Source organism: Ovis canadensis, chromosome 20 (assembly GCF_042477335.2).
Source record: "Ovis canadensis isolate MfBH-ARS-UI-01 breed Bighorn chromosome 20, ARS-UI_OviCan_v2, whole genome shotgun sequence".
NCBI classification, from domain to species: Eukaryota; Metazoa; Chordata; class Mammalia; order Artiodactyla; family Bovidae; genus Ovis; species Ovis canadensis.
In genome coordinates this window covers 42,285,248-42,301,545 of record NC_091264.1, presented here as the reverse complement: position 1 = coordinate 42,301,545, position 16,298 = coordinate 42,285,248, and the positions used below count along the sequence as shown (strand labels likewise).

General features: G+C 53.6%; 2 protein-coding genes across 10 annotated transcripts; one reads left to right on the top strand and one right to left on the bottom strand.

The window, feature by feature from the left end:
* Nucleotides 1–202: 202 nt before the first annotated feature.
* On the bottom strand, nucleotides 203–12,103 carry CCHCR1 (coiled-coil alpha-helical rod protein 1). Of its 9 annotated transcripts, none has more exons than XR_011251448.1 (18): nucleotides 11,859–12,004; nucleotides 10,746–10,812; nucleotides 10,454–10,667; nucleotides 8,525–8,828; nucleotides 6,037–6,200; nucleotides 5,786–5,921; nucleotides 5,492–5,602; nucleotides 5,141–5,290; nucleotides 4,551–4,661; nucleotides 4,361–4,467; nucleotides 2,933–3,045; nucleotides 2,724–2,769; nucleotides 2,428–2,564; nucleotides 2,105–2,293; nucleotides 1,908–2,009; nucleotides 930–1,154; nucleotides 649–820; nucleotides 203–447 (listed from the first exon to the last, which is right to left on the bottom strand). XR_011251448.1 is itself a non-coding variant. In XM_069564326.1 (18 exons), exons 2-18 carry the CDS (start codon nucleotides 10,759–10,761, stop codon nucleotides 338–340), a joined length of 2,334 nt encoding a protein of 777 aa, XP_069420427.1. In that variant the 5' UTR covers nucleotides 10,762–10,812; nucleotides 11,989–12,103; the 3' UTR covers nucleotides 203–337. The 9 variants fall into 9 exon arrangements, 5 of the variants coding, with proteins under 5 accessions (XP_069420427.1, XP_069420425.1, XP_069420429.1 ...); XR_011251449.1 differs by having other exon boundaries at nucleotides 649–778; XR_011251447.1 differs by lacking the exon at nucleotides 11,859–12,004 and adding an exon at nucleotides 11,110–11,411 and having other exon boundaries at nucleotides 649–778.
* Nucleotides 11,995–16,051, top strand: TCF19 (transcription factor 19). Its single transcript, XM_069564329.1, has 4 exons — nucleotides 11,995–12,428; nucleotides 12,855–13,419; nucleotides 14,459–15,014; nucleotides 15,268–16,051. The coding sequence occupies exons 2-4, from the start codon at nucleotides 13,182–13,184 to the stop codon at nucleotides 15,506–15,508; spliced, it is 1,035 nt and encodes a 344-aa protein (XP_069420430.1). The 5' UTR covers nucleotides 11,995–12,428; nucleotides 12,855–13,181; the 3' UTR covers nucleotides 15,509–16,051.
* Nucleotides 16,052–16,298: the final 247 nt, after the last annotated feature.

The window sequence follows — 16,298 nt, the reverse complement described above, 5'->3', positions numbered from 1 at the left end:
TTTAAAACTAAAGTTAAGAATAAAACAAAACCTGGAGCTTCTCCAAAAACTTCCTGGGCAGCCTAGGAAAGGGATTTTGAAAACAGAACCATCTACAGGAAGAGCTGTATGAGGGACTGGTTCTCACATTTCCCAGACAAGAGAGGCTACAGGGAGAAAATTTACATATATTCCCAGAGAGAATTGTCCAAACCACGACTCCTACTGTTGTCATCTTTATTGAGCCACGGGAGAATTCATGACATCTTGGCGGCTGGTGTCCCCGAGGGCGGCTGAAGGAAGTCTCCTTCCCGACCCATTCCCCTTCCATCCTCATCCTCCTGGTCCTCACAGCTGGTCAGAGGCAGACTGAAGAAGAGGTCTGGCTGTCCCCTTCACAAATGGCTTCCTCTTTGGAAATGGCCTCACTCAGGCCCTGCAGGTCGTCGAGCAAGACAGAAAGGGATCCTGGAGGGACAGGAGGTGGACAAGGCTGTCAGTCACAGTGCTGAGGAACAGGGCTGCTACCAGATGTGGGAGGGTTATAAGGGAGAAAGCTCTTGGCCCAAGGCAGGCTGTGGGCCTCCAGCGTCACAGAGAACAAGGCTCAAGCCCTGCAGAGTGCCTGGAGGAAAGGTTCCCAGGGTCCCCCTGCCCTCCGTCCCTTACCTTTGATGGACTCCTTGGTGCAGACGGCCACTGCCGGGGGTATGGGTGCTGACGACTCTGAGGGCTTCGGGCTGGGCTCCACAGGTACGCCCTTATCCGATGGGGAAGGAAGGACTGCCAACAGTCGCTGCTGCTTGTAACGGGAGAGGAGACCCTCCTGCTGCAAGGTGGCCTGGGAAGGAGAGGGTTAAACGCCACCGAGCCCAGGCAGGGCCCCCTCCCCTCTCCACAGCTCTGTTCCCCAACCAGCCCATGAAGGGCCCAGTCTCTCCGCCTCCTACCAGCATGAGGTTCTTGTCCCTCTCCAGCTCCTTCAGGCGCTGGGTCAGCCGCTGCCCCTCCTCCTTCCGGGCCTCATCCTGCAGGCGCCGGAGCTCCTGGTTCCGCTCCTTTTCCCGGGTGGCTTTGCGCTGGATCTGGCGTAGGGAGACCACTGCAGGAAAGCCAGGCCACAGAGGGGATGTGTGTTGGCAGCCTAGAGGCTGCGAGGCAGTGAGAACACAAGCCTAGAAGGATGGGCGGCACACGGGGTCCCCAGCTCTGTGACTCAGGGAGCCACGGACACTTTGTGGCATTCAGTCTCTTCTGTATAGACAGAGGGGTGGCTGACGCTCTAGAATCTTGTGACTCTATGAACCCAAAGTACCTCCCCCATCCCTGAAGCTTCCTGGAGGACTGGAGGGGAAATCTGAATGGGGACTGGATATCAGATTTTGTGCAATTCATTTTCTTAAAGTGTGACCATAGTATTGAGGTTACATAGGAAAATATTCTCCTTGTGGGAGATGCAGCTGAATAGTCAGGTTGTTTACAGCTTACTCTCAATAACTGCCCCCCCAAATGTATATATATCAATATGTGTAAATATACAGATAAACAGGAAATGTGATCAAAGGTTATAAAATGCTGCTCTCACTGGAGAAGGCAGATGAGTATCCATTACATGATTCTTTTAACTTGGCTAAGTGTTTGAAATTCTTCCCAATAAGAATTGGGGGTAATCGTTGGCATGTCACGTTGCCTCTGTGGAAGGGGGTGACTGGGAGGAGCTGGGGGGATCTGGGGCTGGTCAAGTGCTATTGTTTGATCTGGGCACTGGCTATACAAGTGTGTTTACCACTTGAGAATTCATCTTCCTTGATAACTTCATGACTTGCACACTTCAAACAGAAAAAGCTTTCAAAATAGTTTTGACAATAATCTCATGCCTCAACACCTCCTCCTTCTTGGAAGCCCACGTGCATCCCAGCCACTCTCACCAGCCTTGGTGTGTTCCCTACGAGCTTCGTTCAGTCTCCTCTCTGATTCTGAGAGCTGTTCCCGCAGCCGACCTTCCACTTCGGCCACCTTCTCCTGCAGCGCTGGGGTGGAGGTGCACACAGGGCATCAGGGGAGCCTGGGCTTATGGTGCCCACCACTCCCAACCCCGGGACTGCCCCTGTCCGCTCCTGCACACCTTGCCCATAGATCTCCTGCTGCTGGGTCAGCTCCTTCCGGAGGCTGGCAGCCTCTGCCGTGCTCTCCTGCTGGCCCTGGCGAGCTGCCTCCAGCTGTAGCCCCAGGCTGGCCAGCGACTCCTGCGTGCGCTGCAGCTCCTGCTCCAGCTGCTGGGCCACCTCGCTCAGCTTCTGCCGCTCTGCCTCCCCTGGGAAGAGGAGGTGCCCACTCAGGTTCCTCCCTGCCCTAGACCCCAGCTCTTCCCTCCTCCTATTCCTCCCTAAGGCCCCCTGACTCTGGCCCCCCGGCTCATGCTCACTGACTTGCAAGCACCAGGCGTACCTTGCTCCCGGGCCCGGCCCACCTCCTGCTGGATGATGTGGGCACTCAGCTGCAGTTCTGCGTCCAGACGGTTCCGCTCCTCCCGCAGCTGCTCCAACTCAAGGCTCATGTCTGTGGTCGGTGGAGGTGGCGGGCAGCTGAGACAGGAAGGGAAACAGAGATGGGGGAAATCACCCAGCTGCCTGACCCCTAAGCCCTTATCCTTCCTCCATCCTTGTGTTTTTCAGGTCCCAGCAACCAACACCCTAAAGCCCCACTCCTGCCCCTCAGTAAATCTAAAGTGGCCCGGACTTCACCTCTCCTGGCGCAGCTGAGCAAGGGCCACTTTTCGAGCCATCAGGCCTGGGGAGAAAAGGCATAGAGTGTGAGAGGTGCGTTTGCAGAGAGGAGGGGAAACAGGGGCGTAAGGAGATGCTCGGACTGGGGAGGAGGCAGGAGGGTAGGTGTAGGATGAGAGAGCTGGTGGGGCAGGGGCAGGGGCAGGGCTGGCAGTTGCCCTACCCACCCCGAATGGTGTGGACCTTGCGGACGGCGTAGCTGACTCGGCTGCTGAGGCTGGGCAGCTGGGCTGCGGCGCGTTCCACCTCGGCCACGGTGCCCTGGAGCCAGGTCTGAAAGCTGGAGAGGACACAAGGTCACCAAATCCTCAACCCCACCTCATTTCCAAAAAGACTCAACCCCTCTATCCTGCGCTGCTACATACATGGAGAAAGTAAGGAAGGGGGATCAACCCAAGGGGAAGAGAAGCTGAAGCCGACATCCAAAGCCGAGGAAGGGTTGTTACCTGTGCAAAGAAACCTGCGCATCCCCTCAGCAATCTAGTTTCTAAAGGTTCTACAACAATAGCTGTGAAGGAAACACTCGGAAGTTGGTATGAGAGACAGGCTTGCAACTGATTAAAAAGGAAACTGGCATACGCTTTATTAACAGACGGAATATCTAGTAAGCAAGTAGAGGCAGACCTCGGATATACTGTGGGTTTAGCTCCAGACCGCTGCAACAAAGCAAATACGGCAAAGCAGAACCGCAAAGCAAAAGTCAAATAGATTTTCTGGTTTCCCAGCGCTTATAAAAGCTATGTTTATGCCATACTGTAGTCCATTAAGTGTGCAATAGCACTATGTTTTAAAAAACAACTAAACATTTAAAAACAGCATTAGTTTGAAAAGAACGCTGTTGGGGAAAAATAGCGCCAATAGACTTGCTCAACGCAGTTGCCACAAACCTTCAGCTTGTAAAAAATGCAATATCTGTGAATGATCAAGCAAAGTACAATAAAACAAGGTATGCCTGTGGGTCAACTTTAAAAGAAAAAAAATAGGTTAAATTTTTTCCAACTCAACAGGACCTGCCTGCAAAATTTTAAAGAAAGAAAGAAAGATCAAGTGTCTATACTCCCCAACTTTGAACAGTTCTGAAGGTGGCGATCCTCCTGTGTTGTGCTAAGTCACTTCAGTCGTGTCTGACTCTTTGCAACCCCATGCACTGTAGCCCATCGGGCTCCTCTGTCCAAGGAATTCTCTAGGCAAGAATACTGGAGTGGGTTGCCATGCCCTCCTCCAGGGGATCGTCACGATCCAGGGGACCTTCATGATCCAGGGATCAAACCCGCATCTCTTGCATTTCCTACTAGGTGCTCTGTTTAGCTCAAGCTGTTATTAACTGCAGGAGGAAGTTAACCTCATCTCAGCCAAACATGCAGTGGGTAGGAGTCATAACAAGTGACCCTGGTGAGAATGTGGCAAGGTGGAGGTGGGGGGGTGCCCCATAGAAAACAAACACAGACTTTTACAGGGTTAGATACATCCAGCCCTGCTCCCTCCAGACGACCAGCCTTCCAGCCCCACTTGCCCGAGGCTCTTAAACCTCAAGATGCCCAGGAAGCTGGGGAAGGAAGCAGGAATGCTACTCCACCCACCCTCACCCCAGATACCTGCTGACAGCACTGGCCACAAGCCTCAGCTGCTCCTCCGCTGGGGCTGCCTGCTGCTTCCTGCGGCGCCGGGCCTCCTGAACGCGGCTAAGCTCCATCTGCAGGGCCTAGGAAGGGTGAGGTAAAGAAGGGGGTCCCTGCTTGAGGTCTCCCTACCATCCCTCAGCCTCTGCCCGTCTTAGACACTGACCTTGGCGCCCATCCGCTCCACCTCCGCCTCGGCAGCTTTGTCCTGCAGGGAGCGCTGCAGGATGGCCTGCTCCTGGCACTGGGTTTCCACTCTTTCCTGGAGCTCTGCCACCTGGGGAAGGAGAGGAGGCAGGTCCAGAGCAGAAAGCTGTAAGGTGGGGGTGGGGGAAGCATTGGGAAGGCAGGGGCAGGTGCAGAGGTCTCTGAAAGAAGGCCACACTGAGAGACAAGAAGCCCAGTTCTTGAGAATGGAGTCTGAGTCCAGGTTTCCTTCCAGAAGCATGTTCCATGTGCCCACACCCTGAGGAACTGCCCTGTGACCTGCCCATAAGGACCCACAGCCTCGGCCCATGCCACCCACGGGTCCTTGAACATTGTCACCTCTTGGAAGAGGCTGTCCCCGACCACCCTACCTAAGGCTGGCCCACCTCACAGTGTAAGCCTTACAAGAGCAGTTCTTTGTAAACCTTTGCTCAGGGCTGTGCAGCCAGCACAGGGGAGCCCCCCAAGTATCTGTTGAATAAACGCCATCCCTTCCACAAGGAGCAGGGAGCTGGGGGAGAGCACAGGAGGAAGTGGGCTCCAGGCAACCTGTCCCTTCAGTCGCTCCACGCATTCTCTGTGTTCCAGCTCCTGGGCCTTCAGCTGCACCATGAGGGCAAACACCTTCTCCCGCCAGCGCTTCAACAGGGACTGGCACTTCTTGGTGAACTCGGGCTCCAGGCAGTCTGAAGGCTGAACCTGCAGATGGAGGAAGCAGGGAGTGCGGGCTCCTGGGGGAGCAGAGGAAGGAGGTGGGTCTGGTTTCTCCTATCTGGCCCTGGCATCAGGAGCCACAGCAAGGAGAGGTGTTCAGGGGAAGAAAGATGTCAGCAGGTTCTGGGAATGGCACACCAACCCCTCCCGCGCACAGGGGCCGAGGGGCCTGGGCCAGGGGCCTACCTTCCGGGCCAGCTCCTCCTCCTGCATGCAGAGGATGTGTGTGAGGCTCTGCACGCGCACCTGCAGCAGCTCGGTGGTGGTGTGCAAGCTGTCCCGGTCCTCCTGCAGGTGCTGCGGGTGGGGTGGGGACAGCGGGCAGCCACCTCCATCAGGTCTGCCAGTGGCCCTCCGGTGGCGCCCAACCTGTGCACCCCTCCACGGCACTGCCTTTTCTCCCAGGGCCTATGTTCTTCTCCAGGGGCCCTTGCCCAGGACTTGAGCCCTCGTGTTCCGTCCCAGGCCGAGCACTCTCACCTGGACAGTTTCTAGAAGTTCCTGTCGCTCTGATTCCCATGCCTGGCTGTGGACCTCCGGAGGGACTTGCTCCCCCACATACCTCCTCAGGTTCTCAACCAAGGTCATCTGAGCCTCCAAGTCCTCTTGGGTCTTGCTAGGGTTGGGGTGGGAGCAGAGGAGCCATCAGGGGGCCACCCTGGACACCCACTTTCCCCACCACCCCACCAACTGCCAGATCCTCCTTGGGTCGCCCACCCCCCGGAACTCACCTCAGCTGCTTCCGCAGCAGCTCGGCCTCCCTCTGGGCCGCAGCTAGCTCCTTGGCTTCCCCTGACCTTCGGGTTTCCAGATTATTCAGAGACTTCTCCAGGCTCCCAGCTTTGCTGGTCAAACCGGAAAGGGCCTCCTGGTGAGCCTGGGTCAAGGAAGAGAGCTGCAGAGAGAAGGGAGGACTCAGCAGGGGCCAGCTGGCCCACACTTGGGCTTTCCAAATCCACCCCCTGCTTCATCATTGGCCTTCACTCCCACTTTCTGTGGCCCTGGACAATCACCCGAGAAATCATCTAACTGCACAAAGCAAAACAGAGACCATCCTTGGCGCTTCACTTCCCATCACCCTCCAGGCCATCAGCACCTCCTGTCAGGCCTCCCCCCAGAATACTGTCACTTCTCTCCATATCCAGGGCCACCAGCCTGAGGTAAACCACCTCATCTCTGGCCTGGACAATGGCAACAATCTTCTGAGCGGTCTTAGAATCCTCCAGTGGCTTCCCACGGTGTTCAGACCAGCTTCTGCCCTGGGTCTGTGAAGTCTGTGTCATGCCTTGGCCTCTGCCAGCTCTTAGCCTCTGAGCTCACATCCTGTCTCTCCACTGCCCACTCTGCTGCAGCCACAGTGCTCTCTCATCATCCGCCCCCCGAACTCCCAACAAGTCTGCTCCTTCCCACCTCAGAGTCTACCCAGAGGCCTGCTTCCCCCAGCTCCTCAGATCTCCATGACATCGCCTCCCGGGGCCGCTACTCCCCACCCACCTCCGACCCAGTCCCGTCATCTGTTCCTGCCCTTCCTGCACTTATCATTACAAACTGATCCTGCTTCTGCACCTGCTTACTATTTACTTCCTGCCATCCGGAAGGAAGCCAGGAAGGCAAGGAGCTTGTCTCTTTCTCACAGTACCTCCAGCAGTGGTAAAGGTGTCAGATACGCTGAAGGAGTCATGCTGTGGCGGGCGAAGGAGTGGAAATGGCTGCCCTCACTTCCAGCCTGCCTGCCTCTAGCCCTATCTCCATACCACAGTCACCGTGAGCTTTTTGGACACGAATCACAAAACTTCTACATATAAAATACAAATCTGATCATGTCATTTCCTTGTTGAAACCTTTCAATGGTTGCCCACTGCTCTTAAGGTAAACTATAAAGTTGAACGGGCCCAAGGCCTCACACTCCAGCACAGCCCCAGAGCCTGTCTTGTCGCTTGTGCTCAAGCCTCTCTGGCCCCCTCCCATGCACATCCACATGCACCAGCCCATCGCCTCCCCGCAGGCCTACCCACCAGCCAACTCTGATTTAACACAAATGTCGACTGCTTATCATTAAGCATCTTTCATGAACTGAAAAGAGCTTTCTTTTGAACGACCCCCTTTGTCCATTTTTCGACTGGATTGCTGTCCTTCCTTTATCGGTTTCTAGGCACACATTACACAGTAGGGATATTAACTTTTTATTGTGGTATGACCTGGAAATATTCTCCCCCAGTTTGTCATTCACCCTTTTGTTGTTGTTTAGTTGCTAAGTCGTGTCTGATGCTTTGTGACCCCATGGACTATAACGTCAGGTTCCAATGCCCATGGGATTTCCCAGGCAAGAATACTGGAGTGGGTTGCCATTTCCTTCTCCAGGGGATCTTCCCAACCCAGGGATCGAACCCAGGTCACTCGCATTCCAGGCTGATTCTTTACCAGCTGAGCCACCAGGGAAGCCCATGATTTACCCTCTGATTCTACTCTGTCATTCCTAAGTTTGGTATTATAAAGTCAATATATATCAATCTTTTCTTTAATGGCTCTGGATTGATTCATAGGTAGAAAGTCTTTCCCATTCCCAAGTCACAAAGGAATTCACCCTCATTTTCTTTCAGGATCTTTATGGTTCCATTTCTGAACACAGCGACTGGTTGGGTGGCCTTCCCCAGCCCCTCGACCAGTGGGGCTCCTTTGTCCTCCTTCATGGTACTTCTCCCAATCACAGGTAATTAATTATAGTTAAATAAGGCACTGAATGTGTGTGTCTTCCACTGGGTTGTCAGCTCCACCCATGAGGACAGAGAGTTGACTGATTTGCTCACCCCAGTGTCCCAGCTCTTGTCTCAGGAATGGCAAAGAGGGAGTACGGACACATGCCTGCTGACTGAATTATCTCCCCTTCCCAGTCTACCTCAGGACCCCTCCCACACCCCTCACTCCCCTTCCCAATGCTCCCAGATGAACTGGGTACCTGGAGTAAAGTTGGAAGACAAACTACTTCCCCCTGGAACAGGAAGCAGGGCTTCAGGGGATGGGAGGTCACCTGAGTCTGAGCGGAAAAGGGCAATCTGAATAAGAACAACACACCCAAGTTCTCCCTCTTTCCAGGTCACCTGTATTTTTTTACCTTCACCAAACACCTCATCGCTCTTTTCGGCAAAACCTGCTCTTTGCTGGGGAGCTCCAGCCTAGCTCCCCACTGGGCAGCCGAGCCTTCCCCACACCCACATTCACCTGTTCTTGGTGCAGCCTCTGAACCTCCTCCAACTCCCGCTGGCTCCCTTCTTCCAGGTTCTTTCGGACAACCTCGGCCCCAGCCAGGGCGGCACGCAGGCCCTCAGCCTCAGCGCGGCCAGCCTTCTCCGCCCGTGCCAGTGCCTCCAGCTCCACGGCCTGAGCCTCCAGCCTCAGCTTCTGCTGCAGCGAGGTCTCCCGTAGCACCCGGACCTCTTCCTCCAGCCGCCGCAGCTCTCGCAGCTGTCGAGAGATCAGCTCAGCCTGCTGACTCAGGGCCTGTGACCCTGCCAATTCCGTGCACCTTCAGAGACAAGTTAGCATAGGTGGGACAGGTCAGTCAGGTGGTGAGAGCGGCCAAGGCATGAATGGAGACAAAAGAAGAGGAGAGGATCCCTCTGCTCCTATGTGGAGGGATGCAGGGAATGAAGCTGGGCCATGGGGATCTCTGCATTCCGTCACCATCATCATTCAAGGCAGCCCTACTAAGCGTATCTGGGTCCACAGGACCTGAAAAGCTAGCTGAGTTCATGGACCATAACCTCTCTTGAAGGCAATATACAGACAGATGTGTTAACCATCACACGTGCACGTCATTAGGCTGCTGCTGCTGCGGCTGCTAAGCCACTTCAGTCGTGTCCGACTCTGTGCAACCCCATAGACGGCAGCCCACCAGGCTCCCCCGTCCCTGGGATTCTCCAGGCAAGAACACTGGAGTGGGTTGCCATTTCCTTCTCCAATGCATGAAAGTGAAAAGTGAAAGTGAAGTCGCTCAGTCATGTCCGACTCTTAGCGACCCCATGGACTGCAGCCTACCAGGCTCCTCCGTCCATGGGATTTTCCAGGCAAGAGTACTGGAGTGGGGTGCTATCGTCTTCTCCACATCATTAGGCTACACATTCTGAATTGGAGAAGTCTGAAGGACACTGAGACTGCTGAATTCTGACTTAAGGGCAGGGAAAAGTTTGATGGAGGTACAAAGAGAGGTGATGGCTTCCAGTATCAGTATGGCAAGGCCAGACGCCAGTTAAGATTATTTAACTGTTAGATATCCTGCATGAGAAGTCTGAGATGGCAGCATCTCAATAAATCACAAAGTCCCAACCTCTAGAGAGCTGAAACCAGCTTATAAGATGATTCTTGACACAGTTCCCTCACTGAGGCCCAGAACCAGAGCACTGTAAAAAAAATTTTTTTTCAGCTGTGCCATGCAGCTTGTGGGATCTTAGATCCCAAAGCAAGGACTGAACATGTGTCCTTCAGTGAAAGCCTGGAATCCTAACCACTGGACTCCCCAACACCTTTTTACAGGATCTGTAGCCTACAGAAATTAAGTGACTGGACAAAGGACCCCTAGAGGGTAGCCAAACAAGCCACAGAGTCTCCATCCCCTGACACTCTCACGCTCCCCTTTCATCATCCTCCTTCTTTCCCTTTGACAGGGCCCAAAGTAGACCCAATTGCAATCCTGCTCAGGAACAAAATGGCAGACGGATGGTCCAGTACATTTGGGAAAAGATTCACATGAAACATCAAGAATAAGAATTTTCACAGACAACACACTGACAGAGAGCATGGCCAGCTCCACCAGATGAACTCGTACTACTACAGCACCCAGTCTGTATACCCAGCCCACACTTCTTCAGCCTGCCTTATACTACGCTTAGTACAATCAGCTGTGGGTCAACCAATTTCTTCCCTTAGGATTTAAAATTCTTTGATATCAGGATATCTTATTTATTTTTGTTATCTTTGTCCCTAGCATCTAGCACACTGCTATTATTTATGCATTGTAGACACCAACAATTGCTTCTAAAAAAAAATGAACAAATTGTGGAACTAAGGGTTGAAAGAGGGTAAGGACTCTATTACAGTCAAGAAGGGTCATTGGCAAGCAAGCCCAAGAGAACAGTAACATTAGATCCATACCTGCCTCTCCACTCTGGTTCCTGCCCTTTGCCAGAAACTTCCTGTTCCCACATGGTAACTTGAGGTCTCTGGTTGTCTGGCCGCCTCTCTAAAACATCTTGATGGGTTGGGCGCTGGACCAGGGGAGCGTCTGAGGCCCATGTGGGAGCCATTCTCGGCAGTGTTGGAAGGGGCCGAACTTGGAAGTGGGATGGGGGAATCAGCCCAGTGGAACCTAAAGAATCGTAAGGACAAAGGTACTCAGTTCTCCAGGGAGACACAATCACCAGTCCCCATGCCAGGTCCCACTGACCTGAAGGTCGAAACATCTCCACATTATTTGAAGTCTCTAGAGTCGGTGTACAGCCATCTATGCCCCCCTAAACAATAGGAGAAACAAAGACACTCCAATTCAATTTTCAGGCCTCCTTCCAAAAAGAGAGCCCCTACAATAACAAAGTCATAATCCTTAAATAACAGCCAGGTCCATCCGACTCTTAGCTTTTCTTATTCTACTTCCCAAAAGAAGCAGGAAGTACCCCAAGATCCCTTGCTTGTCTCAGTCTGGTTCCTGACAGACTATGGCAACAGCCATGAGGTGGAGACAATTTACTGAGACAGGCTGAGGGGCTGTGAAGTTTTACTCATACTTTTAGAATTCTGGACAGTGCCTTTACCCTCCTCCTTAAGTTTCTATGGTCTCTGCAGTTCCTGGATGAAGGTGACAATTGAGGTATGCGATGCAGGGGCCGTGAGCCCAGTCTCCAGAGTTCTCTCCATGGCTCACCAAGACCTTGGGGAAGCCCATCCAGACACCACCAAGCCATGACTCCCGGGTCCTTCCCTATTAGAGCGCTGACCCAAGGCCTGGCCCCTGATGAATGCGGCCACATGTAGCACAGAATGCCTCCCCAGAACCCCTGGGGGAATCCAGGCAGCCTGGACTCCTTAGCAGAAAAGCCAGCTAGTTTCGGACATCTTATCCAAACCGTGCCAGCAACTTTCCACTCAGTTTCTCTCTATCGTCCCCTCAGCTTCCATTCCTGCCTCCCACCTGCCTCTCCAGAGTCCTAGAGCAGAGAGGGCTTGTCAAGATCTCCCCACCCTCCCACCCGAATTCATCTATTTTTCTCCCAATCTGGGATCCCTATCCCTCCCTACATCACTATTTGCTTTTATCCTGAAGGAATTATGCTGGCCCCTCACCCTCTCATGTCTCAGTAGCCTGCACTCCCTCCCTCCTCTCTCCCAGATCCTCCTGAGTCTTCGCCCTGCTGGACGCTGAGCTCTAAGGCTGTTCTGACCACCTCATTTGTTCCTTTACCCTGCCCTTACGCCCCTCCGCCCGGTGGACCCCTGAACCCACCCCCGCACCCCCTCTCAGCCCCTTCCCGCCCCCAACTGACTCTTCCCGAATGCCCCTTACCCAGCGCGAGAGACCCCACAGCCCTTTGGCCACACCCCCTACACCTAGCTCCCGGTCGCTGCCTGGATCCCTGGCCGCGCCTGCGCAAAGCGGGCAGGTTGGCGGGACGCTCTTAAGCCTGTAGGGTTACCTCTCCGGAAGGAGGCGGGGAAGCGGCGCACGCAGGCGCAGTAGTGTCTAAAGCCAGGCCCAATTAAGGCGTTAGGGGTTTCTCCGCGCCCTGGCGGCTCCTCCCAACTCCGGGAACCCGGGAAAACTTGTGAACTAATCAGAAAACGCGGAAGGCGGGAGATCCCAGCGCGTCGCCCAATGGAGAGAAGGAAGGCAAACGAGATGGCCAATCAGAAACGGCTCGGGGGACGCGCTCACTCCGCTCGAAGTCCGGACCCGGGAATTCCGAAGGCGGGGTCGACGATGCGCGCGCGCGGAGACCGCGCCCCTCCTGGCCCTGGCTTCTTCGCTGTCAAACAGCCGCAGGAGCACCAACCCCGGCCGATCCCGAGAGGTCCTGGGCTGCGGCATAGGCTGGCATTACCTGGAGAGGGAACCATTCCGAGACTGCACAGCGCGGTAGATACGAATCCGGGCTGGGGCGGGGAGGGAAAAGGCTGGATTTGTCTTGAATCATCCTGGGAAGCCCTTTCCTCTGTTTTTATCCCACCTGGAGAAACCAGAAAGCAGGGGTTTAGATCCACTTTGTTGGACAACGTAGAGCCCCGTTTGCACTGCCTTTGAGGGGTGACTGAGTACATTTCCCACTGGGGGTCAAGCTAGCTAGTTATGAATGAGGAATTGGTTAGAAGAGTGAAGCGTGAGCTAGCAGGCGGGTTACTCTATTAGGAAAAGCAGGTTTGACAGGAAGAAGCTTCTCATCTCTAAATTACACTGAAGAGGCAAGTTAGTATATCACACAGAAGCAGCGCCCTTCCCCCGCCCCCCCACACCTACAGTTCGAATTTCCCTATAAGCTGCCTAATGTATTGTTGACTTGCCCAGATTGAAGGCTCCTGGAATATTTTGCGGCCTGAGGATCCGATTCAACTTCGTGCCACAGGACGCCTTCTATTTTGCACTACACTGGAACTTTCACCAAATTTTTTCCGTTGCAAAGCTGTTGACAGCCAATTTTACATCGCATCCTAGGCTCCGTGCACCCTGAATTTGCCCTACTCAGGGAGTGTGCTCAAAGTCGAAATTGCACAAAGGATAGCTCAAGTTTGCATCAGACGGAAAGTGAATTTAGGCCAGCTGTGCACGGCCCAGGAAAGTGGACAAGGTGATGGATTCCTGAAGTGAAGAGGTGGTGCCGAGGGGGCCCCGCCCATGCTGCCCTGCTTCCAGCTGCTGCGCATAGGGGTCGGCAAGGGTGTCGATCTCCACACCTTCCACCCCCCCAGTGGAGCTGGCTGCACCTACCGTTTGGGCTGCAGGGCCGACCTCTGTGATGTGACCCTGCGGCCACAGCACGAGCCAGGCTTCATTTCTGGGGTCCACGCAGAGCTGCATGCCGAGCGCCAGGGTGATGACTGGAGGGTCAGCCTGGAGAACCACAGCAGCCAAGGTGAGGAGTGAGCAGAGCAGCCTTATGCCAGGGCAGTCGCAGTTTTGGGCTGGAATGAATTAAGAGACTCCACAGGGACTCTGCTGGCCTCCCAAACTCCCCATCAGGTTGGATGGACGGTTGTCATGCAGACTTCTGTCTTTCCACCAGAAATGTGCAGTGTCGGAAGCTCTTTGTGGGGCTGATCCTGTTTAGCTTATAGAGTGGGTGGGAGATAGATCCACAGACTGGGGCATCACAGTGGGGATGTTCTGAGACCATGGTGGGCAGTGAGGGGGCAAGCTTAGACTTCAGTTTCCAGATTGTTTAGACATTTGTCCTTGCCTTAGGGCAGTTGTGTTTTATGTTGAATTATCTTTTAATCATCCGGACATGGGCGTTACTCCCTGACTTGGAGGCAGTTAGGCAGCCTCAGGAGGCCTGGGTTTACGAGTTCTGCTGTTGGCCCCTGGTAACATCACTCAGACCTGCCACTTCACCTCTCTAGGTCTTAGTTTCCTCTTAGCTAAAATATGTCTTTGAAAGTGAGGAGTGTTGTGGGGATTAGATAACTTCAATTGGCCAACATTCATTTCCTGTTTATTATTATGCGCCAAGAACTGTTTTATGTGCATTAAATATAGGTGAGCACAAATGCCTCATTTTACAAAGAAAATGAAGCATAAAGAGGCTGACTTGTCCAGGGTCACGTGACAGGTAAATGGTGGAATTTGGATTTGAACTCAGATAGTCTGAGCTATGCTGTTAACTGGAACTGAGAGTGAGCATCTCTGAGACCCAGACCTCAGTGGATTGAGGGAAGTTCATTTCATGTGCCTTGAGGGAGAGCATAAGGAAAAAAAAAAATTCTTAGCTCCCAGGGAGTTTCTTATCTGATGACACCTACTTACTGAGGGACTTAGAATGTGAGGATTTCATGACATGCATGTGTTCTTCCTCATATTTCCCAGAAAACCAGACAGGACCAGATTTCTCCACTGCTGACCAGTCGTTTGTTTTTGTCGTTCTCTTTATCTGTCTGGTGCCCCATAATCAACAGGGACTTTGGTCAATAATGTCCGACTCCCAAGGGGTCACAGGCTGGAATTGAATGATGGTGATCTTCTGACCTTTGGCCCTGAAGGGCCCCCAGGAACCAGCCCTTCAGAGTTCTACTTGTTTCAGCAAGTCCGAGTCAAACCTCAAGATTTTGCTGCCATTACTACCCCACGGTCTAGGGGAGAAGAGGGAACCGGGGTTGGTTTCCGGCCCATGCTGCCCTCCCAGGGGGCTCCACAGCGTCCGCTCAGCACCCTCTCCCCAGCCCCCAAAGCAACGCTGATCCTTAACTCCATTGGCAGCCTCAGCAAGCTCCACTCGCAGCCCCTCACCTTCTCACGGAGTGGGGGTGGGCCACAGAGTCCGCCTATTCCCACTCCCACCGGGCAAGTGGGGACTGCCCCTTCTGCCCCACCCCCAAGAAACCGGAGGAAGTCGGCTCACCGCGTGTTGGAAGAACTGGATGATGAGAGAGAGGCTCCCAAGAGCCCCTCACCAGTCCTGCCAGAGCCTAGGAAAAAACTCCGCGTAGAGAAAACCCCGCCGACACCCAGTGGGTAAGTGAACTTGGCTTTATTTCACTGCCTTTGGTTCTTTTAGAGCCCTAGGTTGAGATGTACCTAAATGCGTGGGTGGTGGGGATGGGAGATGGAACACCTGTTGTGATGACAAGATCTGGGTTAGCTGTGCTAGCCAGATTCACCATTAGTCTAGTGAATCTCTATGGGGTCCCTCTGCAGTTATCCAGGGGAGAAGTTCCAGGCTTCTACAGGTTTCCAGTGACCTTGGTTTTTGTGTCCCTTCCTTCAGAAATCGACGCGGGCGTCCTCGGAAGCACCCACTGAGCAACTCCAGGGCTCCCCCTGCAGTTGGGGGCGGGGAGCCCTGTGCAGCCCCTTGTTGCTGCCTACCCCAAGAAGAGACAGTGGCCTGGGTTCAGTGTGATGGCTGTGACATCTGGTTCCATGTGGCCTGTGTTGGTTGCAGCATTCAGGCTGCCAGGGAGGCCGACTTCCGGTGCCCAGGCTGTCGTGCAGGCATCCAGACCTAAGGCCCACCGCCAAAGCACCAGAGGACAGAGCCAGCACCTCCAGGCCAGGGGTGGACACTGAGGGTGCCAATGGGTCCTAAGAGCTGCCCTCTTCTATCCTTGCCTCTCCAGGAGGGAATGACTCAGGAGAAGGGTCCACTCCTGTGGATTATCAATTCAAGGCCTGGAGCAGGGCCTTGTGGCCAAGGTGACAGAAGAGATGGCTTCCTGCCAAAGATACTGCTGCCTCCAGGAAGTTACCAGTGAGCTGGAAATTCCCACTGTCACAAGCTGTAGGTCCTTGTCATGGATACTAGAATGTCTGTGGTCAAGAGCACCCATCAATTGTAGAGGTCATGCCTGGGAAGGTATAAGCCCCAGCCTTGAACGAGCAAGTTCTTAATGTTTTTGATGGTATCCCTAAGGCATTTCTAGAGCACAGACCCCAAACTTCCTTACATTGTGGGTGGTCCTGCTGCTGACCACAATGACTGTGACCTGACTTCTCAGAGCTTTGCTTCCATTTCCAAATAAAGAATGAGCAGCTTCATACGCTCTAAGGTATTTACTCTTTGTGTGGGTCTGATACTCCTTGCCTTCCAGTTCTTGACAGAATGGAGTTGGTTAGTCTGGAAAATTAATTCAGATACTTACAGGAAGAGACAAGCAGATGAGGCAGAGGAAGACAGGAAAAGGGGAATCTAGGTAATTACAGTTGCTAATTTAAAAGGAAACATTCACTGCCATTAAAATGTCATTTGGATTTGATCAAGTTCATGAGGGTGGTGGAACTTCTACAAGTTTCATCAGT

Coding starts and splice junctions, on each gene's coding strand:
- CCHCR1 (XM_069564325.1), bottom strand. CDS start 11,325: ATGTGGCCGCATTCATCAGGGGCCAGGCCTTGGGTCAGCGCTCTAATA. Junction 3,046..4,360: donor GTGGCCAGTGCTGTCAGCAG/GTATCTGGGGTG, acceptor TGTCCTCTCCAG/CTTTCAGACCTGGCTCCAGG. Junction 1,082..1,907: donor TAGGGAACACACCAAGGCTG/GTGAGAGTGGCT, acceptor GCTTTCCTGCAG/TGGTCTCCCTACGCCAGATC.
- TCF19 (XM_069564329.1), top strand. CDS start 13,182: ATGCTGCCCTGCTTCCAGCTGCTGCGCATAGGGGTCGGCAAGGGTGTC. Junction 13,420..14,458: donor GGAGAACCACAGCAGCCAAG/GTGAGGAGTGAG, acceptor CATAATCAACAG/GGACTTTGGTCAATAATGTC. Junction 15,015..15,267: donor ACCCCGCCGACACCCAGTGG/GTAAGTGAACTT, acceptor CCCTTCCTTCAG/AAATCGACGCGGGCGTCCTC.